This window comes from Petromyzon marinus, chromosome 24 (genome assembly GCF_048934315.1).
Source record: "Petromyzon marinus isolate PM22_M1 ecotype Great Lakes invasive population chromosome 24, UKy_Petmar_22M1.pri1.0, whole genome shotgun sequence".
Taxonomy (NCBI): Eukaryota; Metazoa; Chordata; class Hyperoartia; order Petromyzontiformes; family Petromyzontidae; genus Petromyzon; species Petromyzon marinus.
Window position 1 is genome coordinate 19,171,507 of NC_133690.1, and position 20,257 is coordinate 19,191,763.

The window sequence follows — 20,257 nt, forward strand, 5'->3', positions numbered from 1 at the left end:
GCGAGAGGGCAGAGCTGCAGCACGAGCGCTCGTTGATATAATCGCCTGCAGGTGCGCGCGTTCGCGCCGCTGCGTTCGCATTAGTAGTGTGTACGCGGGCGTATGTGGAATAACTCCGGGCGATGGTGAGCCACCAATTTAGCTATGTCCCTCAGAGAGGACGTTAGCGCGGGGGGGGGCGATCACCCGGTCGGCGGATGCCCGGCGGGAGCCGATCGACGCGGTGGAGGAGGGAGTGGAGGGGGCGGACGTCGCGCCACACCTGCCCAGCGAGGGCGATGGGGTATACGCTGGTCCCCACAGAACACAGAATGATCGTGCGTGCCCCTCTAAAGGTCACGTTATGCAGCTCCATGGCTAGCGAGTGTGCAAGGCGATGGAACCACACCCGGGCTCAACCGTTTCATTTCTTGTGCCAGTGTCCATGCCAACCATGCTACTCTACCGATGCCATGGTTACCCAACCGTTATTCTACAAGCTGTCGATGTCTAATGTGTCCACTGCGTGGCGCTGCTGTACACATCACAATATGGGTTTAATAAGCAGAACTACATTGAGCAGGCTGTAGCGACATGCTTTGTTAGGCATAGTTAAAAACATTATTTTGGACAGAGAAAGGAATAAGCGTACGGGCTTGGGGGGAGGAACTTCAGCACTATTAACGTGGAAATAAAAGCACATATCTCTAGGTCACAATTTATTATTTCTAGAAAGCACGTTTTTTGTACAATTACCCCTTTCCATATTATTAGTTTCTCCTAAGTACAGAAGTGTTAGAGCTGTTTTATTGTCACCCATGGGCAGTGCCAAACTGTCCCTCAGTGATCAGGGAGGGATTGTCCACAAATTCCCCCAATGTATAAGGCAGCAGTAGGCAATGGTGGCTATTGTGTACTGATTCCTGTCAAGAATTAAACAAATATACAGCTGCAGATAAAGCCAATGCAACAAGTTTTAAAAAGTCACGAGGTGTAAACACAATGTTTTTTTCCTACAAACTTGTACCTGTGAAACATGGTCAATAGAAATAAACATCTGAATTACAGTGCAAAAAAAAACCCATGACAAACCCAGATTCGAAGTGGACTACTTTGTTGTTGATGGACAAACGCAATTTCAGCAGAGAACATCTTTCATTTTATTACAAAAATGAAACGTCACCACAATTGCTCAAATCAGTCGCTATTACATCTCTCCCAACGAAAGAGCACTTTGACTAAGTCTACCCATAACTCGTGACCCGACTGCCGCATGGATGCCCCGCTCACTCACTCACCCAGTGTCAGCCAGTTTTGCTTGGGCTGTGCGATTTACACAAAGGGTGGGGGTGGTTTGCTACCTTAACCCAGAACTCTACCCATCCATATTTCCAGCTTTGCCACTGTTGTTAATACATACCTACCCCCACCCTCCTTACTCACCTAATGGCACAGTGTCAGCACACCCAACACAGCCCACGTGGCTGATCTACTCAACGGAGGCCAGTCCCCCCCCACTACGCAAAGAAATGTTTAATGTGCGCAAGGAACGTAAGCCGCATGCGGCGACAAAACAAACGCGTACACAACATAAAAAAATGCCTTCATAAATGCCTTAATATCACCAATCAACTACAGGCGTGGACATGCAATATATGTATATTGTGGCATTCGTAATTGGGGGGGGCGTCCATACTGAAACGATTAGGAGCCACTGAACTAAGTCTTAAGGCTGAGAAAGAAACATCAATAAACACCGATTCATACCATGGACAAACACACGCGCCACCGGCCAGCCTGCATGTGCCACAGAGGGGCCGTGGGGTCTAGGCGTAGTACTGCAGGTTGGCCTTCTTCTTGGCCTGCACCTCCAAGATTCCGTCCATGTAGTCCTCATGTGTGAGCTCTGTGGCTCCACGGCGGAGCGCAATCATGCCCTGCCACACGATACGGCCAATGTGAGAATCCCACACGGCACACAATACACATGCCAAATACACACAATGAATAACATTGGTGGTTCGCAAAGTCATGGGAAGTAATCTGCGGACCTTGCAGATGTAAAAGTTTTCACAAATCACCATATTTTTAGTGCATGGTAGTCTGCCAAAATGTTTGGGCGTTGACAGCGATCCTCAAGTCCAGAGCGGTTTCGAACCACTGATGTATGGCATAACAGAGCCTCTGTAGTGTGGGTGAGGAACTCACTGCCTCCACACACACGGCCTTGCACTGTGCTCCATTGAAGTCGTCTGTGCACCGTGCCAGCTCCTCAAAGTTTACATCGGGGCTACAGAACAGGAACACAAGCGTTAGGAACCACGGACTTGACCTTCCAGCAGGGCAATGCGGGGATGTGTCATGATACCCGACCACTAAATCATGATCAATAAAATCACTTGTACATTTGATATTTACCATTCTTATAGTGCAACGCTATCACAAAGACAGGTGCTATGTTTGACGCACTTAGCAGTAGCTTCGCAGGAGGGACAATATTACCATATGAATCATTTGGAGGGACCCTGGCGTCCCGCAAAAATCAGGTCAATCATTATTATTTTTCAGTCCGCCCACTTGTGATTCCGCAAGGACACCCCCTGCTGGCGCTTGTTGGCGCCAGCAGGCGGCGTTCAACACGATGGGCGCCACCCCACCGGCCAAACGCACGTCCGGGCGTCCACCGCAGTCGCGCACGGCGACAACACCCTCCGGTCAGCCGTCGATCCTCAGCTTCTTTGCCAAGACGAGCCCGCCCCCGCAGTGAATTTAACGTGTTTATGTAATTTTTCAACTTTTTACGAAACTTAGTGCCCCGAGTAGCTCTCGACGAGGCCAATCGATTGACACTAGTTTTGTTGTCAGTAAGGCAAGACTCGTGTCGCTATGCGGTTTTTCCCACCCCGGGGCAGTGATGGGACCCCGGGGTCCCGCCAAATGCTTCATATGTAATCACAATTGAGAACTTTATGGGTACATTATCAAATGTAAAAAGTCTGGACTGTGATTCCGACACAAAATGGCTAATTATTTAAATTACTTTTGATTTAAAGCTTTCGTGACTGCAAGGATTCATATTCTTGAACCAAGAATATTTAAATGACGTCACAGGATCTTTGATATTCACACTAAAGCAGACGGCGTGCAGTATTTTATGGTTAACACAACTGGAGTATTACCCATGGTGGCCAGTGTGTAGGATGATGCTGAATATAATGCTGTGGGTGATGAAGATGACACCCACAGTATTAACAGTATTAACAAGGGGGGCCTGCTGGATTCGAATTCCGAACCTATGCAACAAGTGGTGAATGCGCTACCGCTGGGTAGCATCACCGTCGCAGAGAGCCGTGCCTCCTCTACCTGACATTCATCTTGCGGGAGTGGATCTGCATGATGCGGGCCCGCGCCTCCTCGTTGGGCATCGGGAACTCGATCTTGCGGTCGAGCCGTCCTGATCGGAGCAGAGCAGGGTCCAGAATGTCCACGCGGTTCGTCGCCGCAATCACCTGGAAGACACAAGCACAAAGACATCACGTGCAAAAATATACAAGGATCCTCCTATAGCTGTACAGTTAGCGAGCGTCTATATACGAGGATCCCGTGTTGCCTGTAAGACTGCGCACCTTGACTTGCGTGTTTGGCTGGAAGCCATCCAGCTGATTGAGCAGTTCCAGCATCGTGCGCTGGACCTCACGGTCCCCAGCCTTCTCGCTGTCAAACCTGCGATCCACCCACACCACAGCAGCACAATGGCAACCTGACCTTCCATTGTCACTCAAGAGCAGTCGCCAACGCAGCAGTTTAAGAAAACAGCTCGAAGCTCCACCGCTGCTGGGATGAGAGGGATGGGGCAGGGCACCTCTTCGTTCCAATGGCATCAAGCTCGTCGATGAAGATGATGGTTGGAGCCTTCTCCTTGGCCAGCGCAAAGGCATCTCGCACCAGCTTGGCGCCATCGCCAATGAACATCTGCACCAGCTGTGGGCCGGCCAGCTTCAGGAATGTGGCCTGTGGCATGTACATGTACGGAGTTTAGGAAACTCACACTCGCAAGTGTGGGCTCCCACTGCGGCCAGCATGGCTCGTGAAGACCACGCGTATGCACGCCGTGCGTGCATATCAGCACGTGTTGGGTGCTTGTACCTTAGTCTGAGCAGCACAGGCGCGGGCCAAAAGAGTCTTGCCAGTGCCGGGGGGCCCATACATGAGCACTCCCTTGGGGGGTTGGATGCCCAGGTTCTCAAACCGCTCCTTGTGCGTCATGGGCAGCACAATGGCCTCCACCAACTGACAGAAACATCACAGCAAAAACTCCACTATTCAGTATCGTTACTGACCAATCGCACTTCCCCCATTCAGCTCGTGCTTCCCAGGGTTTAACTGTAAGAGAGCAATGCTGTATACCCGAAAGCAATCCTTAGGATTCATTCAGGCCTCACACCAAACAACACATTTATAACAATTCAAGTGATTTTATGCTCAAATTGATGCGGTGCACACCCTCAGTTTAGTCCCAAACTATTGGTGAACATTCCATGTTCTTATGGTAGGGATGAGTCTATCGTTGTGACAGCCACCTTTTAAGTTCCCCACAAAGTGGTACTTATTTTATTGAAGCAGAGGGATTAGAACTCACAACCTTTCAACTACAAACCATTCACTCTCCCATTGAGCAACCTGGCCTGATAATTATACCTAAGAAAATAAAAAATAAATGTAAAAAACTGGACTGGTCGTAGGCAAAACAGTTGTAGTAGTTCTATTATCAGGGTGGTGGGCAGTATTGCTAACTCATCACAAGACGTCGCTAGATAGACCTCCTAAAGTCATTTATACATCACCAGACAACTTACCAAGTGTTCCACACAGTAAACTGTTATAAGCTCTTTAAAACATGCCTAGCATTTCTCCCAAATCTGTCTTTACCCCAGAGTAAGAAGATACCTTGCTAGTCCTTTTTACAAAATATTATCATGGCAACACTGGTGGTGGTGGGGGGGGGGGGGGAAATCAGTGTAAAAGCAGGAGCACTGTGTGATCCACCATTCACCCCACACCTCTTGAATCTGCTTGTCCAGACCGCCGACATCACTGTACTGCTCCGTCGGTCGCTCGTCCACCTCCATGGCCTTGACGCGAGAGTCGTACTCTGTGGGGAGGGTCTCCAGGATCAGGTAGGAGTCCTTGTTCACTCCCTGTGAGGGGGACAGAGTAGAGGTGGCTGTGAGCGTGCGGGCTCATGACTCAAAGGTCTTACGCTGCCCCACTAGCAGGGTGCTCTGAACGCGAGGCCACCCAACATGACGCAAGGAGCATGAGCGCATCACCGCTAACTTACCACAAGGTCTCCAGGCTTCAACTTCTCGGCATCAACCAGTCCGATGACAGGCAGAAAGTACGTCTGTGCTCACAGACAATCAGCACACATTAGCACCATCATCAACATGACATATTCGCTACATACTTGACCCTGAGGATGTCAACAATGGGGGGACATGACGCAATTAGAAGAGGTCATTGGGGAAAGGGCCACCCCACGACCATCTTTGTATCCCTGTGCGTCTGGTACCTGGCGAGTGGAAGTCTTGATGACGGCGCACTTGCCCTTGCGTTGAGAGTCCAAGTCCACATTGGCACCGTCCTCCTCCTGCTCTGTGGGGTCTACATCCAGCAGCTGCTCACCACAGACACACATCATAAATGTAACGTAAACATAAAGTGACTGTAATGGCACTGTCAAAATATTGCAGGCGGCAAAGCATTCGCCCAGATAATTCTCTAGGCTCTGGTATGACCTGCCCGAGTCTGTTGACGTTTTTATTGTAAGATTAAAACATATCTTGTGATCTCGCATTCACACACCGATATATTGACTTGCTTTAACACCCCTTTTAAGTACAAGCAGTCCCCGGGTTACGGAAGACCCGACTTAGGGAAATCCAACTTTATGCTCCCAATAAATAATGTAAAAAATGTAAATACTTAATGTGGAAATGTTGGCATTAGTTACGCAAGCGCAAATAGTGCAGTGCGGTGAGGTTGTGGATGAATACAGCGGAGGCATAACACGGGGCCGCATATTCCCCAAGGCGGTGGTGTACTGTATAGCACTCTGAGTCACGCTGTTACATTGTTACCGTTAGTAAATTGTACCCGCCACATCGTCTCTTTTCCTTTTGTAGCATGATGTATTTTTTTGTGTTCTATACTTCATGGTATTCATAAACAATTGGACACAGTAGTCTTAGGGTAGATATTCTATCAAATGAACGAATCATAAGAAGTGCAGAGTGTATGTACAGCGATACGATACAGGCAGCGACAGAAAACAGACAGCGTGATAAGGTACTTAAGAGATAACGGGAGGGGAGGTACAACTATTTCCAGATATGGGATTTTATCTTGATTTTGGGGGGAAATTGTTCAGTTTCCGACATACAGAAGATTCGGGTTACGGATATTTCTCGGGAACCTAACCCTTCCGTAACCCGGGGACTGCCTGTGTGGGCCGGCACGACACCTGGCCACAATGTGTTTCCGCAGTGCTGATGTTGTACACATCGCACCAGGTACTCATTTATAGCAGTCCCAAGATCAGTTGAGATATCACTCACCACTGATTTTAGCCGTGGCCAGGAATCAAACTCAGGTCGCTGGGTTTTTTGCAGTGTACTAACCACTACACAACGATAATCATAAAAACACACATGCGACTGTACACCCACATCGCTATCAGATGCTGCTTATGTTGGGGTCATGGCAATGGCAAGGCTTGCGTAACAGCACAGATGAGCAGTGACTGACCTCAATAACATTGGAGACCAGGTACGGCAGCGTCTTGTTCACCTTGATCTTCTCTGTATTCTCCTTGATCTTCTCCTTCATGGCTGTGAGCTCGTGGTTAATTCTCATCGTCTCACTCTTCATTATCTGCCACATGGCCAGAGTTGCGGATGAATAAAAAAGCTATTTCAAAACCACAATTACAGGACCAATTTCAGGATAAGTGGTCAGTTGTGAAGATATCAGAAATCAGACTGCAGTTTATATAATCAAGCCACATCATCACACCCAGTAGCTATACTATTGAGTGTGTAGTCATTTAAACTGCACTGGGGCCAATGGGCTGGAGTGGCCCAGACACCACTACAAAGAGTCAATTAAATTGGAAAGTGGGCCACATTGTATTCCTTGCAAAGGGGCCCATGACAACCCTGCTATGCCACTGATCATATGCATGGAATGTGAATCTTCGTATTTACAATTAAATTCTAAGATAATTTGCCGAATGTTTTTTTTTTGTGGAAGGTAGACTGGAGGGTTAATATTATTTGGGGTTTTCTGTGTGCGATGAAAACCTTTATCTCATTGTCCAGGAGACGTGTACGCTGTATGATTTCCTCCGTGCCCATCTTGAGAATCTCCTCAGCAATGCCATCCTGCAGCACAAACCTCTGATTAACACGGTTGGTTATATATGGTGCGAAAGAAGTTCAATATACAGTTAGGGAAAAAAGTATTTGATCCCCTGCTGATTTTGTACGTTTGCCCACTGATAAAGAAATTATCAGTCTATAATTTTAATGGTAGGTTTATTTGAACAGTGAGAGACAGAATAACAACAAAAAAATCCAGAAACACGCATGTCAAAAATGTTGTAAATTGATTTGCATTTTAATGAGGGAAATAAGTATTTGACCCCCTCTGATTCAGAAAGATTTCTGGCTCCCAGGTGTCTTTTATACAGGTAACAAGCTGAGAATAGGAGCACACTCTTAAAGGGAGTGCTCCTAATCTCAGCTTGTTACCTGTATAAAAGACACCTGTCCACAGAAGCAATCAATCAGATTCCAAACTCTCCACCATGGCCAAGACCAAAGAGCTCTCCAAGGATGTCAGGGACAAGATTGTAGACCTACACAAGGCTGGAATGGGCTACAAGACCATTGCCAAGCAGCTTGGTGAGAAGGTGACAACATTTGGTGTGATTATTCGCAAATGGAAGAAACACAAAAGAACTGTCAATCTCCCTCGGGCTGGGGCTCCATGCAAGATCTCACCTCGTGGAGTTGCAATGATCATGAGAACGGTGAGGAATCAGCCCAGAACTACATGGAAGGATCTTGTCAATGATCTCAAGGCAGCTGAGACCACAGTCACCAAGAAAACAATTGGTAACACACTACGCCGTGAAGGACTGAAATCCTGCAGCGCCCGCAAGGTCCCCCCCCCCCTGCTCAAGAAAGCACATATACATGCCCGTCTGAAGTTTGCCAATGAACATCTGAATGATTCAGAGGACAACTGGGTGACAGTGTTGTGGTCAGATGAGACCAAAATGGAGCTCTTTGGCATCAACTCAACTCGCCGTGTTTGGAGGAGGAGGAATGCTGCCTATGACCCCAAGAACACCATCCCCACTGTCAAACATGGAGGTGGAAACATTATGCTTTGGGGGTGGGTTTCTGCTAAGGGGACAGGACAACTTCACCGCATCAAAGGGACGATGGATGGGCCAATGTACCGTCAAATCTTGGGTGAGAACCTCCTTCCCTTAGCCAGGGCATTGAAAATGGGTCGTGGATGGGTATTCCAGCATGACAATGACCCAAAACACACGGCCAAGGCAACAAAGGAGTGGCTCAAGAAGAAGTACATTAAGGTCCTGGAGTGGCCTAGCCAGTCTCTAGACCTTAATCCCATAGAAAATCTGTGGAGGGAGCTGAAGGTTCGAGTTGCCAAACGTCAGCCTCGAAACTTTAATGACTTGGAGAAGACCTGCAAAGAGGAGTGGGACAAAATCCCTCCTGAGATGTGTGCAAACCTGGTGGCCAACTACAAGAAACGTCTGACCTCTGTGATTGCCAACAAGGGTTTTGCCACCAAGTACTAAGTCATGTTTTGCAGAGGGGTCAAATACTTATTTCCCTCATACAAAATGCAAATCAATTTATAACATTTTTGACTTGCGTTTTTCTGGATTTTTGTTGTTATTCTGTCTCTCACTGTTCAAATAAACCTATCATTAAAATTATAGACTGATAATTTCTTTGTCAGTGGGCAAACGTACAAAATCAGCAGGGGATCAAATACTTTTTCCCTCACTGTGCATACATAAAACCATAACCACATCCCTTTACCATTACTACATCACTCAACTACCGCCGAATGACTATGATCGCAATTAACATATCAAAACCAGGAGCATTAAACCATCAGAAAAACTCCGGTCATACTCGAAGCAGCATTTGGCTAACCCTCGAAGACAATCACTTATTATTGGTTCTTTCAGTAGTCACGTAGATAGAAAAATAATAATACAAAATAAAGTGAATAAAAATTATTCTAAAACATTTTTAAAGGACTAATGTAGACTGTAGCCTGGTTCTTAATGAGTGTACTGTCAGTCTATAATCTAGACTGTAGCCTGGTTTTTAAGCCGGTGAGCTTATTGGCAGTCTATAATGTAGACAGAGCAATGGTTATTAAACTGAGTGAGTGTACTGTCAGTCTATATTGTAGGCTGTAGCCTGGTTCTTAACCTGAATGAGCGCACTGGCAGTCTATAATGTAGACTTATTCTGGTTCTTTCAGTAATAAAAATTAAAATAAAACTACATATACAAAACTAAAACCACGGCGTTTCGTTTGCAACACAAGCGGTCGTCATCAGGAAAAGGGGAGTTCGCCTCTAAAGGCAAACTGTTTATAAAGGTTTAGAGATGGACGTAGCCTAAGTGTGTCAACAGCATGGACGGGGCAGCTAATGTTAATGTAGGAGAAAACCCCGACACTGGAAATAGATCTACACCAATGAAAGCATTGCACCTCGCTCCACACACCCACACTGCTGACGGTGGAAGTTGACAAGAAAACACAAATCAAGTCATGACCCAAAGTGGTTGATGACATCTTTCCAATGATTGCAGGGCTTATAACCACCCTCTCGGTTAAAATTGTGTCTGTATATATGGATGGCTTCATGAACGAATCTTTGTTGCTAGCACGCAGGCTTGCAAAGTACCATCGTCTTAGAGAAATCTATTTCGTGTGAGCCAGCTGCATTAATAATGATCAGCCACGGCAGAAGTGTTGGTCCTACCGTGTTTCAAATCTGCCTAATTCTTTTTATTTTATTACTGAAAGAACCAGAATAAGTCTACATTATAGACTGCCAGTGCACTCACTCAGGTTAAGAACCAGGCTACAGTCTGCATTATAGACTGCCAGTACGCTCACCAAGGTTCAGAACCAGGCTACAGTCTACATTATAGACTGCCAGTACGCTCAACGAGGTTAATAACCATTGCTACAGTCTACATTATAGACTGCCTGTACACTCACCAAACTTAATAACCATGCTACAGTCTACATTAGTATTTTTTTGTTTTTATTCACTTTACTTTTTTATTATTATTTTTCTATCTACGTGACTTTACCGAAAGAACCAAAGAATATTAATTCCTGCAGTCACGAAAGTTAAGTCAAAATTTTAAGACGATCACTGTTTCGCGTGCTTTCAGATGCGCTTCTGGGGCCGCTTGGAACACTTTCTTCCGATATTAGCAAGCCACCGGAGCATTGCACTTTATATCCAGATTGAAAACTCATTTCGTTACAACTGCTTTTTGCGCTAAGTTTGTTGTCCTTCCCCCGCACCTCCAAATAGCACGGTTAACTACGTAGGGTGCGAAAGAAGTTCAACATACATATAACCATATCACTAACACTATGATCACGACGACCACCAGCATATAACTACCCCCACCTTCGCTACAATATTGCATTACCATCATCGCCATCACTATATCATAAGCATCATTAAACGTCACGATCGCCACCACCATTATTACCCAAATAACCACCATCACCAGTCGACATCAGTGTATGATTGCCCAATTGTCACTCACACCACCATCAACTCCCCGACGATACAAACCTGCACACGCCCCATCTAGCCGCAAATAAGCCAAACATAGTTAAACCTACGTTGTTACAGGACTTGGATGGGAAACTGCCCGAAACCACTTGGCGTGACTTGACAAGGAGATAACACGACAGCAAGGGATTATTGAATCAACCTGTACGGCGCTTTGCGTGTATTACCCCCTTCCAACACTCGGAAGGACTCTCTGGATTATCCGGCTTCCTTACACACGCCACTCATTCAGCAAATCCATGGCCAGCCATGTAGCAGCACACTCCTGGAAATCTGCCATGAGACTGGGCGAGGCTTTCCCGGGTGAATGACTCGGACGAACGAGCCTGGGTCGCCCAAACACCGCAATAGCGGAGAATCTGGGGCTCGGGCTCCGTTGAACGCCTAATGCTAGCAACGCGTAGCTTGGCTAATTACTTACTAATTAGCGAGTGATTCGTTCATTAGTTATGAATGAAGCATTGAAATTCGCGACTCTAGTCTAGGCGATGCCTAGTCACGCCAGGCCGCAGTCGCATCGCTCGCCTCCCGCGAGGCCCCATGACCTGCGGGGCCGGGAGGGCGGCAGGAGAGGGATAGGGAAGGGGGGAGCAGGGTCAGCGGCGAGGGGGCGAGGGGAGACGTCGCCCGCGCCGCCTGCGCCGCCCGCGCCGCTCACCTCCGCCTCGTCCCACACGGCTCCGCTCTCCGGCGCCGACATCTTCACTCTCCGCCGGAACGTGGACGCTAGTGCCCGCTTCACAGACTTGCACATTCAGTGTACGTTCCAAGAAGAAAAATGAAAGCTAGTAAATTACAGGCATTTATAACTCGTAACAAGCTCGACTTTACCAAAGAGAGGAAATGTTTAATGCTATGCGCGCTGCTATTATTTTATTTTAACATTTTTCTAGCAACCAAACGTTAGACCATTCCTGCGCAACAGATTCAACAGCTGTTGTATTTCATAGTATGCATGGAAATCACGCGGCATCTTCCCACGCAACTCAACGGGACCGAGGTTATTCAATCTTATACAACGGATAGGCGCGCCTGCTGCATAAGAAAAAACATGGACATGAGTCTTTCATCCAGCAGTGGATTGATCATGGCTTATGATAAGTAGCGTTTTATTATGTGTGCTTGTGTTTAACTGCTTAAGAGATACTTCACCTCTCGATGTCATTTTCATAATTGAACACGGTGCTGAGGTCTATGTCATCGCCTCTGGAAGGCGAACTTCTAAAACTTCCAAAAAGGATCCTTGGCAAACTTCCAATGACCATCATCTTTACCACCATTACCATCTTTACTATGGTGACTATTACCACTATCAATACCATGGCCTCTATCATAACCACCACTGTCCATTACCGCCATGGTAAAGTTTGCAAACATGACCATCACCTCCATGGCCACTATCGTCTTCAATTTAATGACATGCCGATTCATCATCAACACCATCATGCCCATCACCACCATGGTGACGATCACCACGTGACCACGTCGCTTGTGCAAGGCTATGTACGTTGAGGCCACGTGAAGTTTTCATTTCATTTATTTGGTATAGCCCTGTGAGCCATCCGCCTCTTGAATCGGGTGCAACCGTAACAAACAAAAACATGAACAAGAAAACATCTTAAAGTGACTATGCGCAAACAGAAAAATCCAGGAAAAAATAGCTAAATCTCCCAGAAAAAAACACCGTACACCAACGCTGTGTGCAAAAATCCCAGTGGTATGCAAGTCAAACAACAACAACCACAAGACAACTTAGATTAAAGCCATCAGTCTAACTCCGTATTACAACAAACAAACATGGCCAAACAAAAAAAAGGTCACGGGGCAGACCCAGGTGCCACGGGTCGACTGACTGAGATGACTGGCTGATGCACCACCTGTGCCCCCTACTGTGCCAACTTGCTGTGCTTTAGCCACCCGGCGCTCCGCTCGTTGTTGTGAGCGTCGCTCCTCCGCCCTCCGTTGTTGTTGGAGGGCGACTACCTCCAACTGCCAAGCAGCGTCCTTCACGAGCCTCCTCCACAGAGGCCGATCTTGACACCGCTGGTACCAGTCATCGGCAAGTCCACTCAGCTCCACGTCCTCCTGTACCACATCACTCCATCTCTTCTCTAGCCCGTGCCGCGCCCGTTTAGCCCCCTCGATCCGGCCGAACAAAAGCTGTTTCGGCATGCGGTGGCTGGGCATGCGGGCTACATGACACAGCCAACGCAGCCTTGCCTGCCGGAGAAGCTCACCGATGGGACTTTGTCCAGATCTTTCAAGGATTTGTAAGCTCCTCACACAATCCAGCCTGTTTAAACCCAGGATGGATCGTAGGCAGGCCAGCCTAAATGTTTCTAACCGGCGAAGATGTTCCATTTGGGGGGGGGGGGGGGGGGTCAAACGGACACGCATATCTGGTGCCACCCAGTGGCTAAATCTGAAAAATAAAAATATCCCACAAGGACCAAGATGTAATAATAGGGGTTTTCCCCTTTTTTCTGGAAACAAAACTGAAACCTTTTTACAAGGATTCATGTCTGCATTAACCACAATTACTCATTGTTTTTTTCGGTAAAGTCACGTATGTAGAAATACAAGAAAATTATATTAAAACAAAACAATCACGACGTTTCCATCACACACAAGCGATCTTCATCAGGTATCAAGAACAAATCATGGAGGTAAATACCAGCATAGACAGTGACAATACGAGGTACATGGTCAGTAGGAAAGACGGACGAAAAGGCAAGGAGAGAGAGAGAGAGAGGGATGAACAGCAGCTTAAATAGTAAATAAGGTTGGGGGGGGGGGCAGAAAGAGAGTGGCAGCTCATCTTGCGCCAGCTCAAAAACAGCACATCTGTGTATATGCAAGATCTGTGTATATGCAAGATGTGCTGTTTTTGAGCTGGCGCAAGATGAGCTGCCACTCTCTTTCTGCCCCCCCCCCCAACCTTATTTCCTATTTAAGCTGCTGTTCATCCCTCTCTCTCTCCTTGCCTCTTCGTCCGTCTTTCCTACTGACCATGTACCTCGTATTTTCACTCTGTCTATGCTGGTATTTACTTCCCTGATTTGTTCTTTCCATGATTTGTTCCTGACACCTGATGAAGATCGCTTGTGTTGTGATCGAAACGTCGTGATTGTTTTGTTTTAATATAATTTGATTGTATTTCTACATACGTGACTTTACCGGAAAAAAAACAATGAGTAATTTTATGCAGTCACGAAAGCTTCAATACTTTATTAACCACAATACCTGCAATCAAAATGCAAACAAAAACATACTATGATAATATATGCATTGTCCTTGAAACTGATTGATCCACACCAAGGGACGGCTTTCTTTTGAGCCTCGACCTAATTGGTGCTCGACCAGAGCACCTTCTGGCGTCATCTGGTCGAGCACCAATTGGGTCGAGGCTCATTGTCTCTGAGCCCCAGCCCCACCGTCTCTGTCTATTTAATGCGTCGTCACAGAGATGCGGCTTTACTTCTTTGCTGTGTGCCTGTCTCTCCCCATATGTCTCTTTACGGTCTGTGCTCTATCACTCTCTTAAATTTCACACTTAACTTACAATTTAGCAATCTTTGAAATAGCGTAATCTACCAGACCATGCGTTAATTGTGTTTTAACCGACCGTCTGTGTTACTTTATATAGTTTCCAAAGTTTGCTAAAACCCTGTTTGATTTAGTGTGCTCCGTCTCTCTCTGTGTCCCCTGGTGTGTCTGTGTTAATTCCCTCTACTTAAGGTCTGTATATATATCTGCGGTTATGTGTTTCCTCTCTCTCTTAAATTTAGCTCTTCTGTACCTGATGATGATTGCTTATGTTGCAATCGAAACGTCGTATGCTATTATATAATTTTATTTTTTATTATTTCTACGTGACTTTACCGAAAAAAAAACGAAGAGCCGTCCCTTGGTGTGGACCAATCAGTTTCAAGAACAATGCATATATTATCATAGTATGTTTTTTTCGATTTAAAGCTTTCGTGACTGCAGGGATTCATCTTCTTGGTTCTTTCGGTAAAGTCACGTAGAATGGAAATAAAATAATGAAAATAAAACAAAATAAAATAAAAATTATCACGACGTTTCGGCCACAGCACAAGTAGCCTTCTTCAGGTGAAGAAACAGGTCTGTCCAGAAGACAGCGCTTGAGTGAACGCTGCCAAGCAAGGACCGCGTCTTTTAAAGGTGTGTGGGCGGAGTTAACATATGAATTAGCATGTTACCCAGCCCCACCTCCGGAGCGGAGGAGGGTGGGGGCTGGGCACAAGAAAATACCAGAGCAGAGCAACTAAGGTGCGCTGCTCTGTTCTGTGTTGCATTATAACTGTGTTATAAACTGGACTACTATACAATACAGTATTATACCTTCCACATGGTATAATATCATATCCATAGACAAATTCCACCTTTGAATTATACAATGAGTTACTTTACACTACCCTATACTTTAGACAATAAAATATTAAGCTTGTAACATTACACTGTCTTATTCTATGAACCCAACTATATACCACACTGCTGTATATTCACTATGCAATTACGATACTATATATTGCCTTATGAATTATGTTAAACATTGCAATGTTATACTATTTATTATTATTATACCACATGTTATAAACTATGTCATTAACCGTGGTGTGAGAGGTATTAAGAGGCAGTGCCAGCGAATGGACTGCGGTCTGAAGGTCACCGTAAAATACAATTTATTCAGAACTGAAATGGTTTCTAACATCTTTCCAATGGTTACTAAGCCAGAATCCATCTTCTCGGTTGAAATTGTCTCTGTGTTTGTATATGTGGATGGCCTTATGAACGAATCTCTCATTGTAGCCGGATGGCTTGCAGAGAACCTCCGTCTTGGAGAAGTCAATGCCATGTGAGCCCACTGAATTATAACAGTGATTTGCCACGGCTGAGGAGTTAGTCCTACGGTGTTTTGAGTCTGCTTTATGTTCACGGATGCGGTCCGAGATATGTCGTTTGGTTTCTCCAATGTAGCTGCTACCACAGAGGCAACTTAGTTTGTAAACGCCCGTGTACTGTATGTCTGGAACCACATCTTTTACAGACGGAACCAGACAACGGATTTTATGTACTGTGTTGAATCGGACCTGGATCTTATGTTTATTCAGGATTTTGGAGATTTTTTTGTGACCCCTGCAATGTAGGGTAAGGTGATGGTTTTGAATGGCTCCTCAAGAGGATCCTTCTTCATGACTGGAGTGATGGCTTTGCGGATTGTGTAGTCAGAGTAACCATTAGCCTTGAGAGCTTGGTGTATGTGCTTGAGTTCACTGGCAATGTGTTCCTGGTCGGAAATGCATTGGGCTCTATGGTACAGAGTCTTGATGAGGGAGTTCTTCTGGGATGGATGGTGGTGGGAATCGCCTTTCCAACAATAAATCGGACCCACACACCGAATAGATAGACGTTAACAAAGTCGTAATTAATCGCAGTAACAGTTCTATTTCTCATGGTCTGAAAGCCGTTTTAGCTTTAAGTCTAAACTTTGCAGTCACACCGAGACACAGACCCGTTAATGATATCATTACCCATATCGACATTGCACTCAAGGGCCTGGGTCACATCCATTCTACGTGACTTTACCGAAAGAACCAAGAAGATCAATCCCTGCAGTCACGAAAGCTTTACATCTAAATTTAACCGCCTCTACGGAGAGGGATTCCACATAACCTTAAGATCCTTCAACAAACTCCAGGATAAGAAGGCTCAACTAATCGAGTCTCTCACCTTTCTGAAGAGATGCCGCGACTCTAAGGTAATACCAACCGCATTTACACTAACCTCTGTTGCTGTAACTTTTTCTAATGCAAAATGAATTCTAGCTAGAACTAGCTTAGCTCTTATCTCGGAAAAAATCAGACTTACATGCACCGAACAAGATCATTTAGACAAGATACTCTACAAATCACACTTATCATTGACGGCAATAATGTCTACATCGGATTGGGAACATGTTGACAATATAACTGCCTCTTCAGCTGCCACTATGTCGACCAAATATAAGGACAATTTGATTTCCAAATTCAACCGCCTTTCCAACAAGAAATCGGACCCACACACTGAAAAGCTAGACGTTAACAAAGTCGTATTTAATCGCAGTAACAGTTCTCTTTCTGGTAGTCTGAAAGCCGTTTTAGCTAAAGGTCTAAACTTTACAGTCACACCGAGACACATACCAGTTAATGATATCATTGCCCATGTCGACGTTGCACTCAAGGGCCTGGGTGACATCGCTGCAGACGTAGCAAGATCTGAAATCGCTGCAACCCTCAAAAACGCTAAGATGCCACCTTGCAACATCAGCAAAGATGAGCGCTTTTAATTATCTCAATTAAAAAAGAGAGATGACATTGTCGTCCTCTCAGCCGACAAGGGCAATGCCACTATCATCATGGACAAAATAGAATATAACAACAAAATTCAAGAACTACTCAACGATGGCAGCTATACAAAAATAAGAAGAGACCCCACCAACAGCCTGGTTACTAAAACCAACAAAATCATTTCTGATTCAACAGCATTAATTGATCAAACCAAACAGTTCTCGTTGAAACCTTCTGTGGCCAGACCACCAAGATTATATTGCCTTCCAAAGATACACAAAGAAGATACACCCCTTCGTCTCATCGTCTCCACTATCAACTCCCCCACCAACTGGCTCGTTTTCTGTCTGATATCGTACGACCTTTCACTGGAAAAAAACACCTCTGCGGTACTAAACTCTACTCATCTGGTATCGACAATCAAGGGTATTTCCCTGTCCCCAGACGACCTGCTTGTCAGTTTTGATGTGGTTTCCTTATTCACCAAAGTTCCGGTAGCTGACACCATCGCAATCATTGAAGACTTGGTTCACCAAGGACTGCAAACTGATGTACCCCCCCTGGTGAGACATTGCTGAACCAACACATACTTCACCTGGAATGGAGCTTGCTACAAACAGACTGAGGGCACCCCAATGGGCTCCCCCCTATCTCCGGTTGTAGCCAACGTATTCATGGAAAATTTTGAAACTGACGCCATCCAGACTGCCACTCTACGCCCGACCTTATGGAAGAGGTACGTGGATGACACTTTGTCATCTGGCCACATGGCCGGCCTACTCTAGACCAATTCCTTGACCACATCAATTCCATACACCCAGCCACCAGATTTACCATGGAGGTCGAAAAAGATGGCAAGCTACCCTTTTTGGATGTCTTAATTAAAAGGAGACCTGATGGTTCAATGAGCCACTCTGTCTACAGGAAAGCTACCCATACGGATGCTTACTTAAAACCGGATTCCCACCACCATCCATCCCAGAAGAACTCCCTCATCAATACTCTATACCATAGAGCCCAATGCATTTCCGACCAGGAACACATTGCCAGTGAACTCAAGCACGTACACCAAGCTCTCAAGGCTAATGGTTACTCCGACTACACAATCCGCAAAGCCATCACTCCAGTCATGAAGAAGGATCCTCTTGAGGAGCCATTCAAAACCATCACCTTACCCTACATTGCAGGGATCACAAAAAAGATCGCCAAAATCCTGAATAAACCCAAGATCCAGGTCCGATTCAATACAGTACATAAAATCCATGATCTGGTTCCGTCTGTAAAAATTTGGTTCCAGACATACAGTACGCGGGCGTTTACTAACTAAGTTGCCTCTGTGGAAGCAGCTACATTGGAGAAACCAAACGAGATATCTCGGACCGCATCCGTGAACATAAAGCAGACTTAAAACACGGTAGGACTAACTCCTCAGCCGTGGCAGATCACTGTTATAATTCAGTGGGCTCACACGACATTGACTTCTCCAAGACGGAGGTTCTCTGCAAGCCATCCGGTTATCATGAGAGATTCGTTCATGAGGCCATCCACATATACAACAGAGACAATTTCAACCGAGAAGATGGATTCTGGCTTAGTAACCATTGGAAAGATGTTATAACCATTTCGGTTCTTAATTGATTGTATTTTACGGTGACCTTCAGACCGCAGTCCATTCGCTGGCACTGCCTCTTAATATCGCTCACACCACGGTTAATGATATGGTTTATGGTATGTGGTATAATAATAATAAATAGTATAACATTGCAATGTTTAACATAATTCATAAGGAAATATATAGTATCGTAATTGCATAGTGAATATACAGCAGTGTGGTATATAGTTGGGTTCATAGAATAAGACTGTGTAATGTTACAAGTCTAATATTTTATTGTCTAAAGTATAGGGTAGTGTAAAGTAACGCATTGTATAATTCAAAGGTGGAATTTGTCTATGGATATGATATGATACCATGTAGTTTAGATTGGAAGGTATAATACTGTATTGTATAGTAGTCCAGTTTATAACACAGTTATAATGCAACACAGGACAGAGCAGCGCACCTTAGTTGCTCTGCTTTGGTATTTTCTTGTGCCCAGCCGCCACCCTCCTCCGCTCCGGAGGTGGGGCTGGGTAACATGCTAATTCATATGTTAACTCCGCCCACACACCTTTAAAAGACGCGGTCCTTGCTTGGCAGCGTTCACTCAAGCGCTGTCTTCTGGACAGACCTGTTTTTTACCGAAAGAACCAAGAAGAGTATTTTTTTTGTTTGCATTTTGACTGCAGATATTGTGGTTAATGCAGACATGAATCCTCGTAAAAAGGTTTCAGTTTTGTTGCCAGAAAAAGGGGGAAAAACCCTATTATTACATTTTGGTACTGGCAAAGGAGTTCTAATGATGTAGGACCAAGATCTTTACCCCCGAGTGTTACCAACATCAAACTGGTCCACTCCCACTTTCACCCACATGACGAACGCCAAGGACATTTGTCCGAGCCGACTTTTGTTGTGGAGCTTTAAATTAAGGAACATTTACGTATGGTTGTGCAGTATTTTAGATTTAATGTGGCCCAGTGGTATCAACACCATCATCTTCACCGCCTTCATAAACACCACGACCATCATAACCACCTTTACTATCATCCACACGATCACCTTCAAGACCACCACCATTACCATCATTACTTACTATAATCACCCAGAAATGTATGTCCTTCCCGCGCGTGACGTCACTCCACATAAGGCCCACCCCCCTCATTAATATTCATGAGTGGGTGGATTTTTACACTAACGCAGAGGAAGGTCGAGCTGAATTAAATAGTTTATTACGCAAAGTCGCTTCAAATATGACGTTTCTTTACAGAAAGTGACGGTAAAAAATCTATCTTCGCAGAACAGTGCGACATCCGTGCGTGACGTCACTGCAAAAGAGGCCCCCCACCTCATTAATATTCATGCCCGTGTGGAAATTTACACTAATGGACA

The 20,257-nt window shown here is 45.5% G+C and overlaps 1 protein-coding gene across 1 annotated transcript; it reads right to left on the bottom strand.

Moving 5' to 3' along the window:
* Window positions 1-1,115: 1,115 nt before the first annotated feature.
* PSMC3 (proteasome 26S subunit, ATPase 3) lies at window positions 1,116-11,666 on the bottom strand. Its single transcript, XM_032960195.2, has 12 exons — window positions 11,580-11,666; window positions 7,341-7,421; window positions 6,787-6,912; window positions 5,552-5,656; window positions 5,321-5,383; window positions 5,040-5,177; window positions 4,126-4,269; window positions 3,842-3,990; window positions 3,606-3,702; window positions 3,343-3,488; window positions 2,188-2,269; window positions 1,116-1,916 (listed from the first exon to the last, which is right to left on the bottom strand). The coding sequence occupies exons 1-12, from the start codon at window positions 11,619-11,621 to the stop codon at window positions 1,806-1,808; spliced, it is 1,284 nt and encodes a 427-aa protein (XP_032816086.2). The 5' UTR covers window positions 11,622-11,666; the 3' UTR covers window positions 1,116-1,805.
* Between the last annotated feature and the right edge of the window lie 8,591 nt (window positions 11,667-20,257).